Source organism: Carcharhinus amblyrhynchos, chromosome 10 (assembly GCF_965287045.1).
Source record: "Carcharhinus amblyrhynchos chromosome 10, sCarAmb.v2.hapA, whole genome shotgun sequence".
NCBI classification, from domain to species: Eukaryota; Metazoa; Chordata; class Chondrichthyes; order Carcharhiniformes; family Carcharhinidae; genus Carcharhinus; species Carcharhinus amblyrhynchos.
The window spans coordinates 78,013,451-78,038,189 of record NC_137333.1 but is presented as its reverse complement, the minus strand read 5'-3'; the positions used below and the strand labels follow the sequence as shown (position 1 = coordinate 78,038,189).

At 42.3% G+C, this 24,739-nt stretch overlaps 1 protein-coding gene across 5 annotated transcripts in view; it reads right to left on the bottom strand.

Moving 5' to 3' along the window:
• Positions 1-24,739, bottom strand: part of wdr95 (WD40 repeat domain 95) — a 134,370-nt gene that overhangs the window by 86,536 nt on the left and 23,095 nt on the right. For 3 of the 5 annotated variants that reach the window (XM_080197433.1, XM_080197431.1, XM_080197432.1), the window contains exon 3: positions 3,896-3,949. In XM_080197433.1, the coding sequence (XP_080053559.1) occupies positions 3,896-3,949 (54 nt within the window). Of the gene's footprint in view, positions 1-1,502; positions 1,551-3,895; positions 3,950-21,893; positions 22,128-24,739 lie in introns of those variants that run through there. The other 2 variants (XM_080197434.1, XM_080197435.1) reach the window with 2 other exon arrangements.

The following is a 24,739-nucleotide window of genomic DNA, read 5'->3' as shown; positions in this document are numbered from 1 at the left end:
AGTCTCACTAATTTACTTTAACCCGTGATTTCAGCCTCTCTCGAGCACCAGAAGCCAAGTACCTACTGGAATGATTTTCCAAGTGATGGTTCACAACTGCAGATCCTGGCCTGATAATTATGTTTGGGTGGAAACCTTGCCATTGGGATGGATGCTTGGTGAAAATAGTTAAGGATTCTGTTTCTTCATTGACAGGTACATTACATAGCACATAAGCGACCCCATTGAATGAGAACAATGAGGTACTGAATTGTACCTCACTGTCCAAAGATGTGTGGGTTAAGTTGATTGGCAACACTAAAGTTGATCCTAGTGTCAGGGGATTAACAGAGTAAATGTGTGGGGTTACGGGATTAGGGCCTGGGTGGGATTGTGGTCGGTAGAGACTCGATGGGCCAAATGGCCACCTTCTCCACTATAGGGATTCTATGATCCAATGAACCAAGTGAGTAATTGTTCATTGGAAAACAGATTGGGTAGGATTTTAATGGCCTCACTCGAGTGAGATCGGAAGTTTCACCCAAGGTCAATGAACCTTTCCGCTGTCTGCCCTTCATCTGCTCTGATTCTGTAATCCTAATCAGTCAGCACTGAGTGCCTTTACTGAGAGTCTACTTGGCAGGGCTAAAGTCTCTTCCATCTGTGGGATTGAGAGGCTAGGTTATTGGTGTAGCTTCTTAGAAGCTTCTGATCTGTAAGGATGCATAATAGCTACAGGATTGGAGCAGGGGGAGATGGGTAGCACAAGCGCTGTCCAAGGGCACAACAGTGACTTTCTGGATGGGAGTTCTGCAATATTTAGTCAAGGTACAATCATATCTTGGGTCTATCTGCCCACAGGGAGGAGGAGGATTCAAAATGCAGGAGAGCAGTGGAGGAGGAGAAGAAGGGCCCGGTAATGTCTAGCACAGCTTAAATCAGGAAACTTAGCCTGAAGTTCTCCCCGTGTCTGCATGAGTTCCCTCCGGGCGCCCTGGTTTCCTCCCACAGTCCAAAAATGTGCAGGTTAGATTGATTGGCTATGGTAAATTGCTTCTTCTTGTCCAGGGATTAGCAGGGCAAATATGTGAGAATATGGGGATAAGGTGGGATTGTTGTCAGCACTGTCTCAGTGGGCCGAATGGCCTCCTTCTGTGATTCTATTCTATGTGTAGTTAGGGTGATTGGCCAGGGTAAATGAATGGGATTACAAGGAGAGGTGGGGGGGGGGGGGGGGGGCTAGATAGAGTGCTCTTTTGGAGGGTCAGTGCAGCCTTGATGGGCTGAATGACCTCCTTCTGCACTGTAGGGATTCAATGGATTCGATATCAAGGACAGACTCAGAACATGGCCTGATATAAACAGTCTGTCATTGTACTTCTAAATTTCCTGTGTTATTAATAACTCCTTACCGGTCATCAGAATTAGTCATGAGAGGAAATATCAATCCCCTTTAATTGGGAAATGTACTCAGCACAGAGACGAAATAATGAATGTCAGAGCTGCCCACTCCTAGCACTTACAACTCCATGAAATCCCAGACAATTTTTCATTATCTTCTTGAATGCTTCCACATCCAAGTATTTCCGTCCAGTTTTTTCAAACTCCTAAAGATAACAGGAACAAAGGAAGATTTACTTTTCACACATTAAGCCCACATTTTAATTACTGAGACTGTTCCACACAGCACAAACTACCGATGCAGGGTGCGTTACTGCAGTGGACAGATTGTGGGTTCAGGCAGGAATCCCATAGACAGCGGAACACAAGACCGTTTTAACTCCAGGTCTCATTAGAATAGTAGGACTGGGCTAACCTCACAACTGCCCAGAGAAACAGACAGCCCATGCTGCGCAAGGCAAGCTCCAAGCACCTGCCAATCATACTTCCAGCGTGAATGTGTTTCTATAAACACATTCAAGTGTTGCCTTTCCTATTTTAATTTGTTGGGCTCAGACTACATTAAGTATTGCGAGATGTTATATTTATTATTGTCACAAGTAGGCTTACGTTAACTCTGCAATGAAGTTACTGTGAAAATTCCCTAGTCGCCACACTCCGGCGTCCGTTCGGAAACACTGAGGGAGAATTTAGCATGGCCAATGCACCTAACCAGCATGTCTTATGGACAATGGGAGGAAGCCAGAGGAAACCCACACAGATACGGGGAGAACATGCAGACTCCGCATAGATGGTGACCAAAGCCGGGAATTGAACCTGGGCCCCTGGTGCTGTGAGGCAGCAGCACTAACTATAGTGTCACCATACCACCCGTTATAGTTGGTTTCTTGATGTTAAGAATGAGCAAGAAGGCTGCCCTATCATTCTCTTCTGCTTCTCTGGGGGATTTAGTTGAGAAGGTGAGGGGAAGGAGGGAGAAATCCCCCTTAGCAGAAACTTAAATGGCTGCCAATGCAGACCCGGATTCAACATCAAGGGAGGCTGGACTCTGATCTAGACCTAGCACAACACAAGGGCGTATGCAGCTGCACCTCAACATTCATACATCACCATGCAATATTTCCAGCATCTGGACTATCTAGAAATGCTCTTTCCTTTGTCTTATTTTGTTAATGCCATCTTTCCATTACCATTAAAGTAAGTTTTTCATTTTATAATGTTGCATAAGTGCTTTACAACATAATTAAATCATTCCACGTAATTTATTTATCCAGAAGATATGGCTGTACAAATTGTTTCGCTATTAATATCTCCCTGATGTTGTAGTTGTGCCTCTCTATCTTTTGCTTAACTTCTAATAAAAAGAGGTGTCGACAGCCACACTCTTCCCACTGTTTTAAGCACTCACATCATATTTGTACACCATTCCTTCCTTTTGCATGTGATGGTAACCACTGAGTATCATTCAGGGCTAATAACAGCCTGTTAGAATCAGGTGACTACCCTGACTGAGTTAAGTGCCACTCTGTTTGTCTTTTCAGAAACAGTTTCCAAACAGCCATCCCATTGTAACTCAGTGAAATCACGTCAGAACAGCAGGCAGAGAAGTAAGCTGTGGTGTGGGCATCATAATTACAGAGAATACACGCACCTGCATCATTGTAACCCAGATTATTTGATGGGATGTTACATAATCCAATGTTTACCTTTTGTCCTTGGTTCCACCACCTAAGGAATTGATTGGAATGTGCTTGCTGCAGTGTCAGACCAAAGGTAAGTGGGGTCTTATTCACATGGTTATACCCATGGTAGCACAGCAGTTAATACTGCTGCACCAAGCGCCAGGGTCTGGGTTCGATTCCTGCCTTGGGTCACTGTCTGCGGAGTCTGCATATTTTTCACGTGCCTGCATGGGTTTGCTCCGGATGCTCCAGTTTCCTCCCACAGTCTGAAAGAGATGCTGGTTAGATGCATAGGCCATGCTTAAATTCTCCCTCAATATACCCAAATAGATAATAGAGTGTAGCGACCAGAGGATTTTCACAGTAACTTCATTGCAATGTTAACATAAGCCTACTTGTGACACTAATAAACTTAATTTCCAAACTAAAAAAGGGTTTTTTGCCTGAAATAAACCCACTGGCTGCATCACCAGTGTTAACTGAGCAGTGAGATACCAGAAAACTTTGAGGCTGTTCCTATCCTCTTAACATCTGGTGAAGGCAGTGAACATCAATCCCAGAGTCTTGCTTAACTCTGTACTCTGTACGTTGCTTCTTAAAAACTTTTGAGTACTGATACGGGACAGCACTTTGGAGAAATGATCATTTTAATGGTGAATATTTAACTGGAGCTTAATGTGCTATAATTGTTACAGAATGTTCTTACTTTTCTCCATGATACAGTAAATAAATGGATGCTTGTTTAATTGCTTATCTCATTCATTCAAATCTTTTCATAATTTCATTCAGATGTTTGATACTATGCTGGATTGAAAAGGAGAAAAAAAACTCACTTCAAAGGCAGCCTGGATGTTCCTCAGATGTTCCAGGGAGACCTGTTGTTCGATCTATAAATGAAATAAATAGTTGTGACTTATGTACTAAAACAGTTTTTTCTTTTAATTCATAGTATGTGGACATGACCAGCATTTATCGTTATACAACTGAGTTGTTTTCTACCCCATTTCAGAGGGTAATTAAGAGTCAAGGTCTAGTGTCACTTGTAGGCCAGACCGAAAAAGAATGGCAGATTTCTTTCATTAGCGAACCAGATTTTTATTTCTAAATAAAATCCACCAAGGGGGAGGAGAGAATTGGGTCTGAAACTGGTGACAAGTTTCAGTATCTGGTTTTGGATTGCTCTCCAGTAGTCATTTTTAAGGACATTAGTTAGGCCACTGTACGTCCAGCACCAAAGGGAGAGTGTGCACCACACTTATTCCATCATTTCTACACCAAATGTGTGTAAGGATCCTAACTGCATCACAGATGAAAAGCATGATTAGTTGGTGTAAGTGGTAATGTCACTGGACTGGTAATCCATGTACTGGCAATGTGGGTTCCAATCCCACCATGGCAGCGGATATGATTTAAATTCAATTAATAAATCCGGAACTTCTTTTTCTTAATTCACTTGTGGGACATGGGCATCGTTGACTGGCCAGCATTTATTGCCCATCCATAGTTGCCTTTGAACTGAGTGGCTTGCCAGGTCATTTCAGAGCGCAGTTGAGAGTCAATCACATTGTTGTGGGATCTGGAGTCACATGTAGGCCAGGCCAGGTAAGGATGGCAGATTTTCTTCCCTAGAGGATATTAGTCAACTAGGTGTTTTGTTTTCCTACAATCAACAATGGTTTCAAAGTCATCAGTTGACTCTTAATTCCAGATATTTTTTATTGAATTCAAATTCCACTATCTGCCATGGCAGGATTCGAACCCGGGTTCCCAGAACATTAGCGGAGTTTCTGGATTAACGGTCTAGCGATAATGCCACTAGGCCATCGCTCCCCCTTGAATTGAAAGTTATTCTCAGTAATGATGAGCATGAAACTATCATTGTTGTAAAAACCCATCTGGTTCACTAATGCCTCTTTTAGGGAAGGAAATCTGCCATCTTTACCAGGCTTGGCCTATTTATGACTCTGAATCCACAATAGAGTGGTTAGTGGTTGATTCTTAACTGCCCTCTGAAATGACCTTTGCAAGTTGCTCAGTTTAAGGGATGGACAACTCATGCTGGCCTTGCCCACATTCCATGAATGAATAAAGAACCAAAAATAGAATCCTGTTTTGCATATCCTTAAACTCTTGTTTGAAACAGACAAGCACTCAATAATACAGGTTGGTGGATTGAGAACCAAAACTGGACAGTAAATCCATTCCTGCAATTTCTGAAGGCTGTGCCTGTGCTGTCCCATTCCTGTTAGGCAAAAGCCCCACTGTTCATATTCACATTATGTGCTACTGCAACATGAGCATACAAACAATCCATTCTACAGTCACCAAAATTTTACTCAACATTCATCTTACTCAACACTAATTTCCCCAAGAAACTGTCTACTCATTGCTGTCTTGCAAATAGAAATATTTCAGGGTGCGATCTATCTTTGGTCAAGGACTAAGAGGAATCATTCTCCAGTAAAGGATACAATGCAAACTTGATGGGATTGTTAGAATGAAACCAGTGACAATTTAATATTGGATGTAATGCAGCCAGTGGTAACAAGCTGTAAGGGTCAGCTGACCCAGTAAATCATGGAACCTATTACAGAATGATGGGATGGTCAGCTGACCAGCTGACTTACCATAAATAAGAACCTGTTGGGAATTGTGGGAAGCTTGGAATGGCCCAGGGTGAGGCCCCATCTTTGGAGTGATGAAGTTTCTTTATTAAACCCTTTCTTTCATTTATAAGTTGGAGTAAATTTTGTTATATTCTTATTGTCTTCATTTGAAGAGTTCGTTCTGAAGAAATATGTATGTGTGTTTGAGAATAGAGAGCAGGTCGTAAGGTTTTATTTTCTTCCAATTTTGAAGTAAATATTTCAGCTGGCTGCTAGAAATTACCTCTCTGATTGAAAAAGGAAGAAATAACTTATCAGGAACAAACGATAAAAGTCTCGAGGACACAGTGTTTGCAGCCACAGCAGAATAAAAGAAAACTGCATAAAACAGACTTTCATTCACAGCCATTTAAAAATTTATAATGCCACTGTGATAACTCGAGGCAACTCGGTAAGGGATGTATAAAAGAAGAAATTATTTTATTTACAACTAAAGAATTTTATTTTGCTCAACAAGAAGAAATTATTTTATTTACAACTAAAGAATTTACAACACAATTACACAGGTCTGCTCCTGACAACTCCCCAATTCATCCTTCCCAATTCCAGCCCGGGGATGTGCACCCTCGCTCCCAATTGGCCAAGGTCCACGTGCTCACGTTCCATTGGTTCCGACCTGGTCACATGGCCCTCAAAGGATTGCCTCTTAAAAGGGACCATACTACCCCAACCACTATCTTCTTATTGACTATCCAATGGCAGAATCAGAGAACCAGACATGCTGACAATTTGGCCTGTTGTGCCTGTGCTGATCCTGGTGCTATTGCAATCCAGAGCTAATTCACTGCAAAACACACCCCGTAACCCTGTGTCTTTTTAAGCTTGAGATATTGATCCAGTTTTCCGTTGAAAGATGCTGTTGTCCTTACTTCTGTGCCTCGCTGTGGCACAGTATTCCTTACTCCAAAAACCCTTTGCATACAGAACTCTTCTCTAAACTTTCTATTCAGTCTCTGGGGTATTTTAATTTAGTAAAACAGATAACAGTGAATTGGCAGCACATTTTACATCTGCATCGATTGTTGCTTCCATTAAAGCAATAAAAATCAGGACTGATGTAAAACAGCCTGCTAATTTACAATCATTTGTTTTTCATGTCCGTACAGAATCAAAATCTGCCCTTCTCCTTGTAAATTGATGACTTTATTTACTGACTGACCAACTACATGGAATAATCATTTGTTATTCACTGTTAAATTTTGTAAAGTTAAAAAACCTCAATTAGATCTTCTCCTGGCCTTCTCTGCTCCAATGGAAATAACCTAGGTGCCTTGGGTGTGGTATGGCTGGAATAGTGGATTCAGACAGTTGCTCTGTTGAAACTGGCCCTTTATATCCAAATGGATAACAGCCAGATCTTCCATTTATCCTCCATTTTGGGGGTCGGTGGTGGGGGGAGGTTTGGATGGGTGGAAATCCCAGCTGTGATCTAGTCATGGTGGAATAGCAACAGAACCACATTCTGATTCATATTCCAACAAGCATCAAGATAGAAATTGGGTTTCCACCATCTGCAGCTGCAGAAACTTTAGGACAGTTAGTTCTAATCTCTGGCATTGTTCTATAACTTCAATACCCTTTATGTAATAGGGCATCTCAAACTGAATGCATATCAAATGGTTCATGCAAATATATCTTTATTACTTTGGTCCTATATTCTAAACCAGGGGTCAGTTTAGCTCAGTTGGCTGGACAGCTGGTTAGCGATGCCAACAGTAAGGGTTCAATTCCTGTACAGCTGAGGTTATTCATGAAGGTCCTGACTCCTCAACCTTGCCCCTTGCCTGAAAAGTGGTGATCCTCATGTTAAAATAACTATGGTCACTGCCTATGGTCATCTGGGAGTATGGTGATTTTACCTTAACTTTACACTACCTACAAAACCAGAAAGTACATCTGTTTCAGTTATTATAAACATTTCTTTTGTCATGTTTTAGTTCAATTTGCTAAATTTGATGAGTGGTTTTGTACAAAAAAATTGAAAACAATATTTAAATGCATCATAGAACCATAGAATTCTGACAGTGCAGAAAGAAGCCAATATGGCCCATCAAGTCTGCACCGATGGGCATTTTCTCCACTGTCCAAGATATCTACATTATTCACCTCAAAAATCACAACTCTGCAACTTCAATTCTCTGCGTTGCTTCTCTGACTGTCCAACACTCAGGAGTGGAGTGATATAGCATTCCATGATTCTCCTGGCTAATTTTGAGTTGATCATCCTTCTTATTTTTTGAAATGCACTTTTGCTATTCCAATGGCTCTTTCTCCCCCTTATCCCATCCCCATAACCCAGCGCTTTTACCATGGCTAATCCACACAAGCCTATACATCTTGGGACACTAAGGGGGAATTTTGCATGTCAATCCACTTACACATCTTTGGACTGTGGAAGGAAACAGGAGCGCCCGGAGGAAACCCCAGCAGACACAGGGAGAAGGTGCCAGACAGATAGTCGGCCAAGCCCAGAATCAAACCTGAGTCCCTGATGAAGCATATGTCTGAAGATGTCAGGTAAGAACAGGTACAGTTAGCTATGATGCTGTTTAAATGGAGTTGAGTAGGCTGCCAATGCTTAATGATTTGGCCTGATATGAAGGTGGTCACTAGGACAGGTACCAGTGAATTTGTAAAGGAGCTTTTAAAAAAAAATGGGGTAAAGGATGGGGGGAAATTGATAGAAAAATAAAGATGATACTAAAGGTAACATGAGTCACAAATATCTATTTCAGAATAAAGCACAGAAACTACAGTTGATTTGATTACAAAGTATATTCAAAATACACATATTTAGACATATGCAATGCCTGAATATTGTGCTCTGCATTTAGACTGCAGCCACAGTGTAGTGGATTACATGGTATTACATTGCATTTACAGAACGACATTTAGCCCAACAAACTCATGTCAATGCAAATGCCCCAACACTTTTTAACATAAATCCACCCTTCCAATAAGGTGAAAAGTGTTGACACAGAGTTGCATTATTGATAATTTCCACAGAGATTCTCCCAATCGTCAACTGTAAGACCACAAGTATGATGACTTTAGCCAGGCTAATGAGGTTGGAGAATGAACTACGTGATGAGTCCTAATTGATGGTTAAATCAGGGAGTCTCATGTCCCCTATTTAAAGCAGGTGTGTCAATCTCCCAGCCTGCATTCAGCAGGGAGCAACTGGAGAGCTGGCTGCATACAGATATATGGTGTAAATAAAATAATTTGGTGATGGGACTTTCACCTCTGTGGAGTTATTACAACAACAATCATGGAATTCCAGGCACATGCGTTTATGTATGAAGCAAAACGATATATTTATCAAAAATAGTAATACAATGAAGTTTCCATCATTTCACAACACACACATACACACACACACACACTATACAGTCTGGCTCAGTAACACTTTCTTCATCAAATATCTCTGATTGCTCAAGACATAATACACAAACGTGCCGTTGCAACTTGACCAAGATCTCAATGGTTCCGGATGTCAGCAACTCCAGTGCTTAAATAAATCCATACTAACAGTTTAAGAAAAACATCCAATCTGCCACCCAAGAGCTGGATATTCTCAAATCATTTCAATGCTAATATATTTTAATCTCCTTAAGGAAATATTCCATAGTACAAGTGCAGCACTAAATATCTTCGTTACAGCTCAGGCACTTAACGTCTTTGATCTTGCCTCTGAGCCTATTATGAATACTTGGCTAAGTTTCAGGGCCGGAAGGTCAAGTTGGGAAACACTCTGACCCAGCAGAGTTGTCTCCTTTATAAAGGCTCCAGCCCACCATGTTTTCACTTTGGGTAGTGGAGGCAGGATGGCGATGGGTCCACTACCACAGAGACAGGTCTGAGGTGACAACAAAAGGCAGGTGGAGTAGCCAGGCTACAATGGCCCAGTTTTAATGGTAAATGTCAGGGCCTCAAACCCTTACCCAATATGCTTCCTTGCATTTCTCACCCAACCATGCTCCCTCATAACTCCTCATATTCCCCAAGCCACCTCCATGCCCCCATGTACTCTCCACAACTACTTGTCCGATATCTAGTCTGAGAAGCCCTCAGGAGCCACATCAGTCTAACAGAGGTCTCATTCAAATGTACATCATACCAGGAAATACAAATCTCTCATTCCTAAAACCCTTTAAAAATATTAAATCCCTCCAAGTAGCCATATAGCTGCTGTCCATTATGGTTATATTTAAATCAAGACAAAAGCATGGATGTGGCAGCCCCATCACAGTCACAGCTCTCAAACATTCATCAAAAGCTGACGACTCCATTGGCTCAAACACATTGCAGGATGAAGACGGTTGTATACACAAGGACTTTCTGTATGGTGGAATAGCCGGGGCCACATGACCAGTGGAACAACCGAAGCTCTGCTTCAAGCCTCCAAAGCTCTTGAGCCAATTATCTCAGCAGAGGGGCTGTGTTCATATTTTGACTGACAGTTTTAAGAGGTTATTAGAGAATTATATGTCTATGATGTGGTTATTGGAATAGGTGCTTATTTGCTTTTACAACAGATTGACCATCATTTGCATCTTCCCAGCTCCGTAAGATGATAGGCTTGCAGAGAATAACTATTTCAGATAGGGTGTCTTCATATGGTGCATCTTTACTGATGGCTGGAGGCCAATTCTTGAGCGGCAGTTTCTTCCACAACGTTGCACATGAAGCTTCCAAGTGTTATTGTGAGTTGTTGTTTTCAGCATTGGTGTCTGTTGCCAGGTCGCTGTAGCCATTGGTGATTGTGATGGTGCATGCCAGCCCTCAGGACGTGTTGCTATTTTCCTGTGTCATCAGCTCCCAGGTATAATAATCAATGTTTAGGGCCTTCATGTATTACTTGCAAACATCCTTGAAGCAGAGCTTTGGCTGTTCCACTGGTCATGTGGCTCCGGCTACTTCACCATACAGAAAGTCCTTGTGTATACAACTGTCTTCCATCCTGCGATGTGTTTGAGCCAATGACGTCGCCAGTGTTTGATGAATGTTTGAGAGCTCTAAATTTGATGGGGCTTCCATATCCGTGCTTACGTCCTGATCACATATAAATCATAATGGACAGCAGCGACATGACTACTTGGAGGCATTTAATATTTTTAAAGGGTTTTAGAGATGAGAGATTTTTGTTTCCTGGTATGATGTACATTTGAATGAGAGCTCTATTAGATTGATGGAGCCATTTCAAAGATATGGCTCCTGAGGGTTTCCCAGAGTGGGTATCGGATAAGTAGTTGTGGAGAATACATGGGGGGGCATGGAGGTGGCTTGGGGAATATGGAGGAGTTATAAGGAAGCATGGTTGGGTGAGGAGGCGAGGGACCATGTCAGGTAGGGGTTTGAGGCCCTGACATTTACCATTAAAACTGGACCAATGTAGCCTGTCCATCTCACCCGCTTTTTGTTGTCACCTTAGACCTGTCTCTGTGGTGGTGGACCCATCGCCATCCTGCCTCCACTACCCAAAGTGAAAACATGGTGGGCTGGGGCCTTTATAAAGGAGACAACTCTGCTGGGTCAGAGTGTTTCCCAACTTGACCTTCCAGTCCTGATTTACACTACACAGTCAGAATTTTCCAGACATTCACATCCCGCTGCTGCAGCAAGCAAGGACGGCAAATTTGGCACTTGGCCAAATCTCCATTCACATTGGCGGGTCCACAGAATCCCACCGGCATGAACAGCTGGGAAAATCTGGCCCATGTGTCTAGCATCAATGGAAAGCCAAAGTTGTTCTGTAACAACCTTTCATCTGGACTGTGAAGGAAATAAAAACCACACCTTTCAGAAATGGTGAAGAGTGAAGGGATTGAACCAATGAACCATGAAGAGTGACACTTCAGATATTGAGCTTGCCTTTTAGTTTAAATGCTGACGAATCTGCAGATCTGATTTCCAGAATTTTCTAATTTTTCTTTCATTTTTCCAGCATTCACAATTTTTTTTACTTCTTTAAAATAGTTGCATTGTGCTCCCCCTTGTGGTCTAGTGACCTGGTAATTGTTAACTTTACATTTGCTGTTGCTATGGATACTGGCAGAAAATTTTAATGATCCTTCTCTCCCTGACACGCGTGGTGACAAAATATTAACTTACTGGCATCGTGCCAGAAACAGCAAGTTGTGCTTTGGAACAAACTGCACAGTGAAGATCATCACAGTCGCTTTAAAGAGCACGGTGAGGGTATGTGGGTCGGTGAGGGTGTGCGGGTCGGGGAGAACGCTGGAAGTCATGGCCAGATGAAAACTTGTCGGCCTCCATTCTTGCGCACCACAAAGAATGTCTCTCAAAGCTGCCACCCAATGTGGTTAAGGGGAATGTGGGGCCGTTAAAAGACAGAGGTGTGCAAGGACAAGAAAATGAGAAAGAGAATGAGATATCAGAGCTGCAAGGGAACCTAAAATTAAATCAAGAGGAGGTACTTATCGGATTAAATACAAGTTAAAAAATATTGCTGAAAAAGAAACATGCAGTCAAAGCTTTTTAACTTGCACTTATCAGGTCAGTCCCAAGAATACCAAATTGGAAATGGAACAACAATTTATTGTTCAATTGGTTTCAGCACCAATCAAGTTCTAAAATGTTATTAAAAGCAAGAGCACCAAAGAATATGGACCAAAGGTTGGCAAACAGTGTTGAGGTGTAGATCAGCCATTTTCTAACTGCATTTGGATTCAATTTATTGAATGGCCTAGTCCTGTTCCTATTCCTGGTACAAGGCAAACTAGAACTTAAAGGATAAACACAGCATCCAATATTTAATAACACTGGGCAAAGAGTAAATTAGTATAATGCTTAAAGGAAGATAACTTTATAGTTTTCTTGGTAAAGGCTCAAGACCTAATTTTAACTCAGACTGAATTGACCAGGTGAGGACTGAGGCAAACACCAAGCTCCAGGAGATCCCCAATCGTGATGCTTCAGGAATCTAACTGCTATATGCGCTGGTCAGTGACCTAAAACTCAAAATGGTTGAGCAGTGACAGTTGGCTGGTGAGTAAATGTCAGCCAATGGAGGCACAGACCAGGAGCAAAGGACTGGTCTCTGACATTCAGGTAAGTCACCTGGAGGGGGTTTCCAGTGAATCTCCTGATTGAAAAAGAGTGAGAAATGCATGGGGTATCTAAGGAAGACCTGAATGTTACTTGTGGGCACAGGATCTTGCCCCGCTGACCCTGAAAAGAAAATAAATAAAAACCTACTTGATTGGACCTCCTTCACCTGGTGGAAAATGCACAACAGTTTCCCCACTCACAAGACTAGCTGAAATAGAAGTTAAGAGCCCATGATAACATCATACTTTGCGTGATTAAAGGAAAACCTGTTGGTTTCAAGTGGGTGTTCTTGCTTCTTACTCATAAGCTGCTTTGCCTTCACACGGAGTGAAAAATTCTTGAGAATCATTTAATTAGCATAAATTCAGTAGGGTGAAATCCCACACTCTTTATCCTTAAGAACAGCTTCTTCCCTGCTGCTGTCAGACTTTTGAATGGACTTACCTTGCATTAAGTTGATCTTTCTCTACACCCTAGCCATGACTGTAATACTATATTCTGCACCCACTCCTTTTCTTCTCTATGAACAGTATGTTTTGTCCCTATAACATGCGAGAAACAATATTTTTCACTGTATACTATATGTGAGAATAATAAATCAAATCAAACTCACTTTATCTCCAAGTCAAAGTCCCCATCCTAAATCCTGGGAATGGAAGCCCTTTAACCACCAAACAGCAGCTTGCGAGATCCTGTCAGATCATTCTCCCGAATCTCTAGCACAGTCTTGGACTGGCACCATGTGACCCTGACAACAGGGAGGAGACCCTCAGGAAAATCCTCTACTGCCCATCTAATTACAATGCAGTGCCCAGGACTCTTCAACGAGGCCCAAGTACCTTCCTCCTGGTAAATGTTTGAGTCCCTTCGGCAGTTGGAGTTTTGCACAAATACCCCCAGGTGGGTGTAAGAGAGTGAATACCCAAAATAGGGTGGAAACTTCCCTGCTATTCATCCTTGACATAAGGGCATGAGTGGGAGAGCCAGCACTGGGACACAAAGCTGGCAACATCGTAATCACTCTGTTCTCTAGTGCCTGATCCACTTTGTCTCTATTGGCATTTCGCGAGCATTGTATTTTACATCAAAGGAATCAGTTGGCTATAATGTTCCACTTAATAACTTTCAGTAGAGAAAAACAAACAAGGACAGGTATCCTAGCAACTAGATTATAAGATGTCACTTCACTAGTTAAGTAAAGAAAATGTCTACAGGAAGTGGCTATTCCCGTGTAGTGAGTCAGTTCTATGCATAAAAGGCTGCACAAACACTGCGAAACAGAAGGATTGTTATTCTCATCTGTATGGACAAAGCAGAATAAGGAAAGCAGAATTAGCTGCCATATAACATGCTTTTGAATGTGAGAGAGAACGAATGGGACTTGAAGGTGCATTGCCTTGCCTGCAAACTTCCTGCAGCCTAAACCGGGGACCACCGAGAGCTGGGCAGCCACAATCTCTGGTGAAATATCGGAAGGTGTAATGGTGCAACATTAATGGTCACCACTCATGTTTCGACTCCATGAACACCTTTTTGAAGCTTTGGCCCAATCTAACATCTAAAACAGACATTGGGTGCAATCTTACTGAAGAAGTTGGGGCCTGACAGTGGCCGCAGGTATGTGTCGGCAGCATGCATAGGTGGACAACAGCACTTCCCCCTCAGTTATACGATGCTAGTTCATTGATTAGTTGATGCCAGGGCTGCTGCCCCATTCAGGATAGCTTCCTGCCCCTGATGGCTGCCAGCCCAATCAGAAGGTCAGTAGCCCAGCAGTGTCACGCCTCTGAACAAATGGCTGGGGCAGGAGGGGCTGCCTTCTCTGTCACTGCCCCACTCTTTGAACAGAAAATAGTTCCACTGCAACTGCGGCTAGGAGGCCACCTGCATTCGGTTAGAGACCTTCCCACTGGCCAAGGGCCAGGGGAAGATCAACCATTGGCTAAATGCCAACTGCTTGGTAAAATGGCTAGAAGTTTTCAAAATTCCTTCTTCTGATAGGCTCCCAATTAGCTGGAAAGTAGTTAATGCAAGACCTTTATTCAAGAAGGGTGGGAAACAGATTGCAAGAAACTACAGACCCATTAGCCTCATATCGCTCATTGGGAAATTGCTTGAATCCATTATTAGGAGGTTACACCCAATGTTCAACCATTATCTGATCAGGCAGAATCAGCATGGATTTGTGAAAAGGAAATCGTATTTAAATTAGAACTTAATCTAGTAAATAATAAGATATTAGAATTTTTCAGGAAGTAACAAGCAAGATGGATAAGGTAGATATGGTTTGTTTGGATTTCCAGAAGGCATTTGATAAGGTGCCATATCAAAGATGGCTACACAAGATTACGTAGTGTAAAGGCTAACACGTTAGCCAACAGGAACCAGAAGGTAGGCAGCAAATTGTGTGGAGGGTGTGGAGAGTCTGCAGAAGGATCTAGATAGGCTGGGCGAATGGGCCAGGAAATGGCAAATGGAATTTAATGTTGGCAAGTGTGAGGTGGTCCACTTTGGTAGGAAGAATGGTAGGAAGGACTATTACTTACGTGGCGAAAAACTGCAGCAGGCGACGGTGCAGAGGGACCTCGGGGTCCTTGTGCATGAGTCGCAAAAACCCAGCTTGCAGGTGCAGCAGGTGGTCAGGAAGGCGAATGGGATGCTGGCCTTCATAGCGAGGGGGATTGAATATAAAAGTAGGGAGGTCTTGCTGCAGCTGTATAGGGCATTGGTGAGGCCGCAGCTGGAGTACTGTGTGCAGTTTTGGGCACCGCACCTGCGCAAGGATATTTTGGCCCTGGAGGGAGTGCAGAGGAGGTTTACTAGGCTGATACCGGAGTTGAGGGGATTGAGCTATGAGGAGAGGCTGAATAAACTAGGCTTGTACTCGTTAGAGTTTAGAAGAATGAGGGGAGATCTCATTGAGACGTATAAGATGATGAATGGGATGGATAGGATAGAGGTGGAGAGACTCTTCCCGCTCAAAAAAGACAGTAGGACTAGGGGGCACAGCCTCAAGATAAAGGGGAGGCGGTTTAGAACGGAGTTGAGGAGGAACTTCTTCACTCAAAGGGTGGTGAATCTCTGGAATTCTCTGCCCGTTGAAGTGGTAGAGGCTGCCTCGCTAAATATTTTTAAGAAGCAGGTTGATGGGTTCTTGATAAGAGAGGGGATTAAGGGTTATGGGGAGAGGGCGGGAAAGTGGAACTGAGCCACGACAGATCAGCCATGATCTTATTGAATGGCGGGGCAGGCTCGAAGGGCTAGATGGCCTACTCCTGCTCCTATTTCTTATGTTCTTATGTTCTTATATGCGAGTCAATTTTGGGTTAGCAAACTGAAATTAGTATGGTTTCAAAAGGGATCAGTTTTGGGGTTTCAACTTTTCACAGTGATGAAGGGACGGAATATATGGTAGCTAGAAAAGCAGCCAGCATAATTAAGGACCCCACGCACCCCGGACACTCTTTCTTCTATCTTCTTCCGTCGGGAAAAGGATACAATGCAGAAAGAGGCCATTCAGAGCCTGCACCAACCACAATTTCATCCAGGCCCTATACCCATAACCCCATGCATTTACTCTAGCTAGTCTCCCTGACACTATGGGACAATTTAGCATGGCCTAACTTGCACATCTTTGGAGTGTGGGAGGAAACCAGAGCACCCAGAGAAAACCCACGCAGACACGGGGAGAATGTGCAAACTTCAGACAGTGATCCAAGCTGGAAATCAAACTCGGGTCCCTGGCGCTATGAGGCAGCAGTGTTAACCACTGTGCCACAGCACCTTATTTAAGTTAAGTTTTTAACATTATATAATTAAGTTCACTGTTTAATTAATGAGGTCTTGTGCATAAAACAAAAAATAATTAAATTATGAATTTGCATTATGTTAGAATCTGAAAAATATACGTTGAGGAAATAAATAAATTGAAAACAAGGCTTGTTAGCTGCAAATTAATTCTAAACCACAGTAAATTCAAATCTCTATATATAAACTAGATCTCAAGTAACAGCATTACTCTTAGAACTCAAATAATAAATACAAGAAATGACAGAAGGAAGCTATGCAGTCTGTACCAACTCTCTGACAATATCTTACCCAGGCCCTGTTCTCTGCTCTATCCCCGTAATCCCGCACATTCACCAATCTACCCAATCTGCACATCTTTGCACCATGGGAGGAAATCAAAGCACCCGGATGAAACCTACATAGACATGGAGAGAACATGCAAACTCTACACAGTCCCCAAGGCTAGAATTGAACCAGGGTCTCTGGTGCTGAGAGGCAGCAATGTTAATCACTGTATGACCATGGCATGCATCAGCATCAGGACTGTAATGTGGGGAGCCTGTGGATAATGAGGCTACCGTGGATTGTCACACCTGCAGTAGTTGCTCTTGGCCTGAGAAACTCCATTTTAGTGTTAGAGAACTGCAAAATGTAATGTGTTAGACTGAATAGGTTTAGATTTTGAAAAGGCCTTCAATAGGTTACAACATAGTAGGCTTGTGAATTAGATTGGAACATGGAGTCAGGGAAAAGTGGTTGACTGGATAGCTAACTGGTTGCAAAACAAAAAAAAGGTGGGCTACTCAGATTAAAAGGGATTACAGTGTGTCTTAGTGTCTGAAAATGCGAGGTGATGCATTTTGGTAGCTTGAACCAGGGCAGGACTTATTCAATTGATAGCAGGGCACTGGGGAGAGTTACGGAACAAAGAGATCATGGGGCTACATGTTCATAGCTCCTTGAAAGTGGAGTCACAGGTGGACAGAGTGGTGAAGAAGGCATTCAGCATGCTTGGTTTCATCGGTCAGAACATCGAATTCAGGAGTTGGGACGTCTTGTTAAAGTGGTACAAGTCATTGGTACGGCCACACTTGGAATATTGTGTGCAGTTCTGGTCACCCTATTATAGAAAGGATATTACTAAACTAGAAAGAGTGAAGAAAAGATTTACTAAGATGCTACCAGGACTTGAGGGATTGAGTTATAAGGAGGAGGCTGGATTGACTGGGACTTTTTTCTTTGGAGCGTGGGAGGTTGAGGGGTGATCTTATAGAAGTCTATAAAATAACGAGGGGCACAGATCAGCCAGATAGTCAATATCTTTTCCCACAGGTAGGGGAGTCTAAAACTAGAGAGCATAGGTTTAAGGTGAGAGGGGAGAGATACAAAAGTGTCCAGGAGGGACAATTTTTTCACACAGAGGGTGGTGAGTGTCTGGAACAAGCTGACAGAGGTAGTAGTAGAGGCAAGTACAATTTTATCTTTTAAAAAGCATTTAGATAGCCACATGGATAAGATGGATATAGGGGGATATGGGCCAAATGTGGGCAATTGGGATTAGCTTAAAAAAAGGCGACATGGACAAGTTGGGCCAATGGGCCTGTTTCTGTGCTGTAAACCTCTATGACTCTATTTAGATTGGTTTACAGTACGGTGGTGTCCCACAATGCTGGAACCACTGATATTTACTATTCATTGAAACAACTTGAAATTCGGAATTGCAGATGATACCACATTGTCCCTTAATATTAACCAAACTTGACCAATGTGCCAAATACAGGAAGATGTTCAAAAATTTGCTAAAATATCCCTGTAATTGGCAACTTAACTTAAACATTGACAAAATGGAGGTAGAAAGTTTTGGTCGAAGGATAAAATAGGCCACATTCTCTATGAAATAGCTAACAAAGAACTGAAGCTCATTTCTGGAGGAAAGAATTGGAGAGCAGAGAAAGTTATGTTGAACTAATATAAAACATTGGTCCAATCAAAGTTAGAAGGACAGGTCTCTGTATTAAAAAATATGCAGAGGTGTTGGAGAAGGTGCAAATAGGATTTATTAGAAATAAGAACAATTAGGAGTGGGAATAAATGCTGGCCTAGCCAGTGACGCCCACATCATATGAAATAATAAATAAATAAATCAAGATACCAAACAAGCTGCGAAACAATCCAAAGAAAAGAACTTGATTCCTTCGAATAGCAAAGAATACAGGTCGTTAAGGACAAAAGACAAGTTAAAAAAAACAATTATTCCAAAAGAACATTTTTTTTTAGAATCAGTCAATTCGTCCTTGCCTGTCCTACGGGAGGCCATACAGGTCGACAATCAGACAGTGCAGCCGTATTTGGACATGCATAGATGACTCAACACACATAAGAAGCAGTCGTCATCAGTGGCACAGTGGTTAGCACTGCTCCCTCACAGTTCAATGGACCCAGGTTCAATTCCAGCTTCGGGTCACTGTCTGTGTGGAGTTTGCACATTCTCCGTGTCAGTGTGGGTTTCCTCCGGGTGCTCCGGTTTCCTCCCACAGACAAACGTGCAGATTGGATGGATTGGCCATTCTAAACTGCAGGATAAATGTGCGGGGTTACGTAAGAACATAAGAAATAGGAGCAGGAGTAGGCCATAAGGCCAGGGTGGGGTTGTGATCAGTGCAGATGCAATGTGCCAAATGGCCTCCTTCTGCACGAAGGGATTCTATGAATCTATGATAAGAAAGGGAAAGTGAAGATGCCTACCAGAATAGAGGTTATACCAATTGAGTAAGCTTAAGTAGGCAGCAGTCTATACTGTTCAAAAAAAAAGCCTGAGCAGGGACTTAATTGAGGTACTTTGAGATTAGGAAAGATTTTGACAAAGTTTGACGTAGAGGACATGTTTCCACTTGTGAATGAGAACGGAACGAGAGGCCATGGGCTGGATTTTCCCTGCTCATTGGCGCGTATCAGGTCTCAAAATATTGAGATTAGTTTTTTTTGCTGGAAAACATTTTTCTTCTGCCTTCCCAACTCCACACCATGTTCATGCGATGTTTCTGGGAGTCGGGAAGATCTTGGGTGCAAAATGCACAGATATAATTTCCAAAATTAGGCTCCTCATTCTGAGAGCTATAGGAAAATTGTATTTCTTCCTGCAGACTATCACCATGTGCTGGTGTGAGCTTTAGAAGCCATTACAATACTGTTGCACCTCTGCCTCCCTGACTTGTGTCCTGTAGATGGTGGGCTGACTTTGGGTAGTCAGGAGGTGAGTTTCTCATTGTGGAACTCCCAGCCTCTGTTCTGTAGCCACAATATTTATATGGTTGATCCAGTACATAAAATCATAGAATCCTACAGTGCAGAAGGAAACCATTCAGCCCATCGAATCTGCACCGACCACAATCCCACCCAGGGCCCTATCCCCATAACTCCATGCATTTGCCCCAGCTAGTCCCCTGATACCAAGGGGGAATTTAGCATGAACAATCCATCTAACCAGCACATCTTTGGAGTGTGGGAGGAAACTGGAGCACCCGGAGGAAACCAACACAGGCATGGGGAGAATGTGCAGACTCCACACACACAATGACCCAAGCCGGGAATCAAACCTGTGAGGTAGCAGTGCTAACCAGTGTGCCACTGTGCCGTTCAGTTTCTGGCCAGGCTGTTGATAATGGGGATTGTGGGATGGTAACAACCTGTTTCTGGCTAGGATGTTGAAAGGGGAGGATTGTGGGATGGCAACAACCTGGGATGTCAAGGGAAGGTGGTTAAATTCTCTCTTGTTTGAGATGGTCATTGTCCCTGACACAAATATTACTTACTACTTCTCAGTTTGAACATTGTCCAAATCTTGCTGCATATGCACATGGACCTCTTCTGTACCTGAGAAGTAAATAGCGTTAAACATTGTCCAATCATCAGCAACATCCCAGCTTCTGAACTTACAATGGACAGAAGGTCACTGATGAAGCAGCTGAAGATGGTTGGGTTCAAGACACTACTCTGAGAAACTGCTGCGGCAACGTCCTGAGACTAAGATGATTGATGTCCAACAACCACAACCATCTCCCACCGTGCTAGCTATTGCCCAACTAGTGGAACCACTGATTGAAACACAACATTATTTGTTAGCATCCATGGCAAATGTTGCTCTTGTCACATTTAATTCAATCCTTCTGCCTTCAGGTGCTGCTAGGTGAGAGGGAGAGCTGACTAATAGGACACAAAGGCTGTATTCTCTGATTGTACTGACTACCATGCAGTACCCAGGTCCAACTCTCTGAAAGCAAGTCTTTCTTCAAGAGGGGGTTGATGGGCTGGTAATTAGTCATTCTGGAGTTGTTTTGGTTTTTTTGTAAACAGGAAAAGTAATTTACCAAATTGCCGGGTAGACACCCAAGTGTTGACTGACAGTTTTACAAGCTTATAATAACACATTCACTTTTTCATGTGGTTTCATTCAGAGTATGTGGTTATTTCTTTACACAACATAATGTTCATTTAAAAGATTAGCTTATAGCATTTATCCAGCGGCACTGCAGTGAAGTTACTGTGAAAATCCCCCAGTTGCCACACTCCAGCACCTATTCGGGTACACTGAGGGAGAACTTAGCACGGTTAAGTGCATTGGCCATGCTAAATTCTCCCTCAGTGTACCCATATAAGTGCTAAAGTGTGTCAACTAGGGGATTTTCACAGTAATTCTATTGCAGTGTTAATGCAAACTTACTTGTGACAAATAAATAAACTTTAAATGATTTACATTTCAATAGCCAATTGACTAAATCAATAGAATTCAGCTGTCTTGGAATGTAAAGAAAAGATTCTCCATAATTATATTTTTGCATGTTCACAAACATTTGTTAAACAGCTAAATATATGGGTTTAAGTGGAAACTACATTCGAGTAGATATGGTATTTGTGGCAGGGTGTCTGGTGTCAATTAACTGCCAGCATAACAATGAGTCAATGCTGCTCTTGTATCTGTTACAGTTCAATGAGGTTGAGCATCCACATTGTTCATCTCACTAAAACAAAACCATCATTTTAATCAGGAGATCAACGAGCTCACTTTACTCAGACACTCAATTCCAAAAGTCTTTGCCACTATCTTCCCAAGGCCTCTTACTGTTCCTTTACTGTTTAGGAATATGCACAAACTCAGTTCTCTGCGGTATCGGTAGATCATACAGTCGAACAAGATCTGCTTTGTCCTTACACTGGATGTGTCTGCGCTAATGAAGTTATGTTCACAGAAACAAACTGCTTTTCTACTATTTTCCCCCAGAATAATTTTTCCAAGAATGCTTACCAACTGTAACATTTCCTTGTGACTTTGGCAATGTAATCTTCATTCCCAGAAAGGAGGATTGGCAAACTATATTGGGGAATTGGAGCAAAATTTGAAAGTTGGACAGAAGTTTTATCAAGCACTGTGTTTCCTGGGAAGAATATTTTCAGCAAATCCCTGCAGATTCATCGATGCAAAAACAGCTAATCATTAATGGGCGTAGGTGCAGCTTAAGTGTTGAAAGTTGACTAATCATTGAACCATGTAAAATTCATGCTAAATAAAAGTGTAGCGCATGGATACAGTCAATAAACAAAGACAAAACCACAAAAAAGACTCACATTCTATAATTGGTGCTGGTTGAAGATGCATATATATTATTGCACAAGAAAATCGTTACCCAAATCTTCCAGATCGTCAGAGACTGCACGTACGATTGTCAGGACCCTGTGGAAGTGGAAATTGGCCAGGAAGTTTCAACTTGCACAGGAATAGGGTCTGGATGGGAGAGTTGGTGCTAACTTGATGAACTGAATGGCCTCCTATTGCAAGGATTCTATACTTCCAATGGGCAATGTCCCTGCTCCCTGGAACTCTCAGTGAATGTCACTGACTCCGAGATAGAATTAGAGATTTCAGAATGTTCTGCAATACTTGCCTGGTAGATGCCCAGGAAATGTTAGACATAATAAAACCTCACTTAACACCCGGGTAACTGCACAACTGACAGCACAAATCACCCCCGCAACTACGCATGACACAACCACTCCTGACCCAACTATCCCCCCGCCCCCAAGTACCTCATGACTACCTCCTGATTCACCCATCCATTCACTAACATTGACATTGCACCTTTAAAATGACCACATTCAGCTCATGTCAAAAAGGGGCAGGTCGTCTCTTCCTCTGACACTACTGCACTTTGACAAAGTTCTCTGATAGACACTGTGCATTTCTACAAGGATTGGGCTCAGAAGGTCCCAGTAGCAATGTCCAGTCAGTGGAATTATCCTTCTCAGCTGCTGTCCGACTGTTATTACTGCTGGTCGGATCCAGGCCAATGGACAAACTCAGAACAACTGGAAAGCTTTCCTTCTGTTTTCCTAGCTATTGGAAGGATGATTATTTGAAAGAACAACATCAGTAGCACAACAAATCAATGAAACCCATTACTTCCTGTGTAGCTAATAGCACACAGTTGTAACCACAAACATCTGAATCTGAAATACTTTAGAATAGTTTGCATTCTCTTATCTACAAGTACCTGCATTTCCATCATATGAATTTTCAAAGTGCAATCAAGATACTTTAAGCTGTTATGTTTCCTTTACCTGCATGTTTGTGAAAGTTCTCTGATAATTAAACTAGTCCTCTTACTTGGAAGCTTCTCATTTGCCTCGCTGCCTGCAAACCTCCTATGTTCCTGCGAGTCATAAATTATACATTCACAACCAACATGACTCTTGCAAAGACAAGTCATCCCCACAGGCATTCACACACTGCTGTACTTCATTACACATATATGATATAATTCAGTTCGCTGCGCTTGAAAAACAGATGTAATTAATAATATTCATTTGTCACATTGCTAAGTTGCAATTAAAATTCGGCCATCAGTTCATAACTATGTATGTACATAGCTTTTTAAATCAACTTTTCAGTCAATCTTTGTTGTAATGAAGAGCAAACTGGGACAGATATCAGGAAGATGATCCCCACATTGAGAGTGATTAGCAACTAGGCAATAGCCTACTGGTATTATTGCTAGATTATTAATCCAGAAACTCAGCTGATGTTCTGAGGACCCGGGTTTGAATCCTGCCACAGCAGATGGTGGAATTTGAATTCAATTTTAAAAATTTGGAATTAAGAATCTACTGATGACAATGAAACTATTGTCAATTGTTGGAAAAACCCATCTGGTTCGCTAATGTCCTTTAGGGAAGGAAATCTGCTGCCCTTATCTGATCTGACCCACATATGACTCCAGAGCCACAGCAATGTGGTTGACTCTCAGCTCCCTCCAAGGGCAACTAGGGATGGGCAATAAATGCTGGCCAGCAACAACACCCATGTCTCACAATTGAATAAAATTGGGATAAGTTGAAGGGGGAGCAATGGGAGCTCTGGTATTTCAGGCAAAGGACTTTCTTCATCCAAACCATTTTCAGACCTATCCTGGAGGAGGTAACGCAGAATCTGTAGTATCTCACCCGAATCTTTAGTCACAGGTTTAGACAATTAGCTTTGATAGGTGTTCCTGGCACTGGGACAGTGACATCAAAGTTGGGCCTAATCATAGTATCTTGAAGCTGCATATCTCCAGTTTCCAATAATAATAGACAATGAAAAGAAACTGAATTCGCACCAAGGATAAATGTCTTATGTCTCATACTGATATACTCCAATGCCAATCATATGGGATAGCTTACTCAGCACTGAGAAAGAACTGAACCCTGGAACTTATTGGTCAGTATCACTTAACGCTACATCAGACAGTGTAGTTATTTATTAACTCCCTAAGGAAATCTTAGAACTGAATTCCTGAAATTTCAATACGCCTTAGTTAATGCCCAAATAATGTTACTCTCTTGTATATAACAACAGAAGAATCCTGCCTCCTGTTTTATTATAATTCTTGGAAGCAATGTTAACGTACTGGCTAGGTCAACATCTGTTGCCCATCCTTAATTGCCCTTGAGAAGGCAGTAGTGAGCTACCTCCTTGAACCCTTGCAGTCCACATGGTGTAGGTACACCCATAGTGCAGGTAGGGAGGGAGCTCCAGGTTTTCAACCCAGCGACTGTGAAGGAGTGGCAATATATTTCCAAGTTGGGATGGTGTGAGACTTGCATGCGAACCTCCAG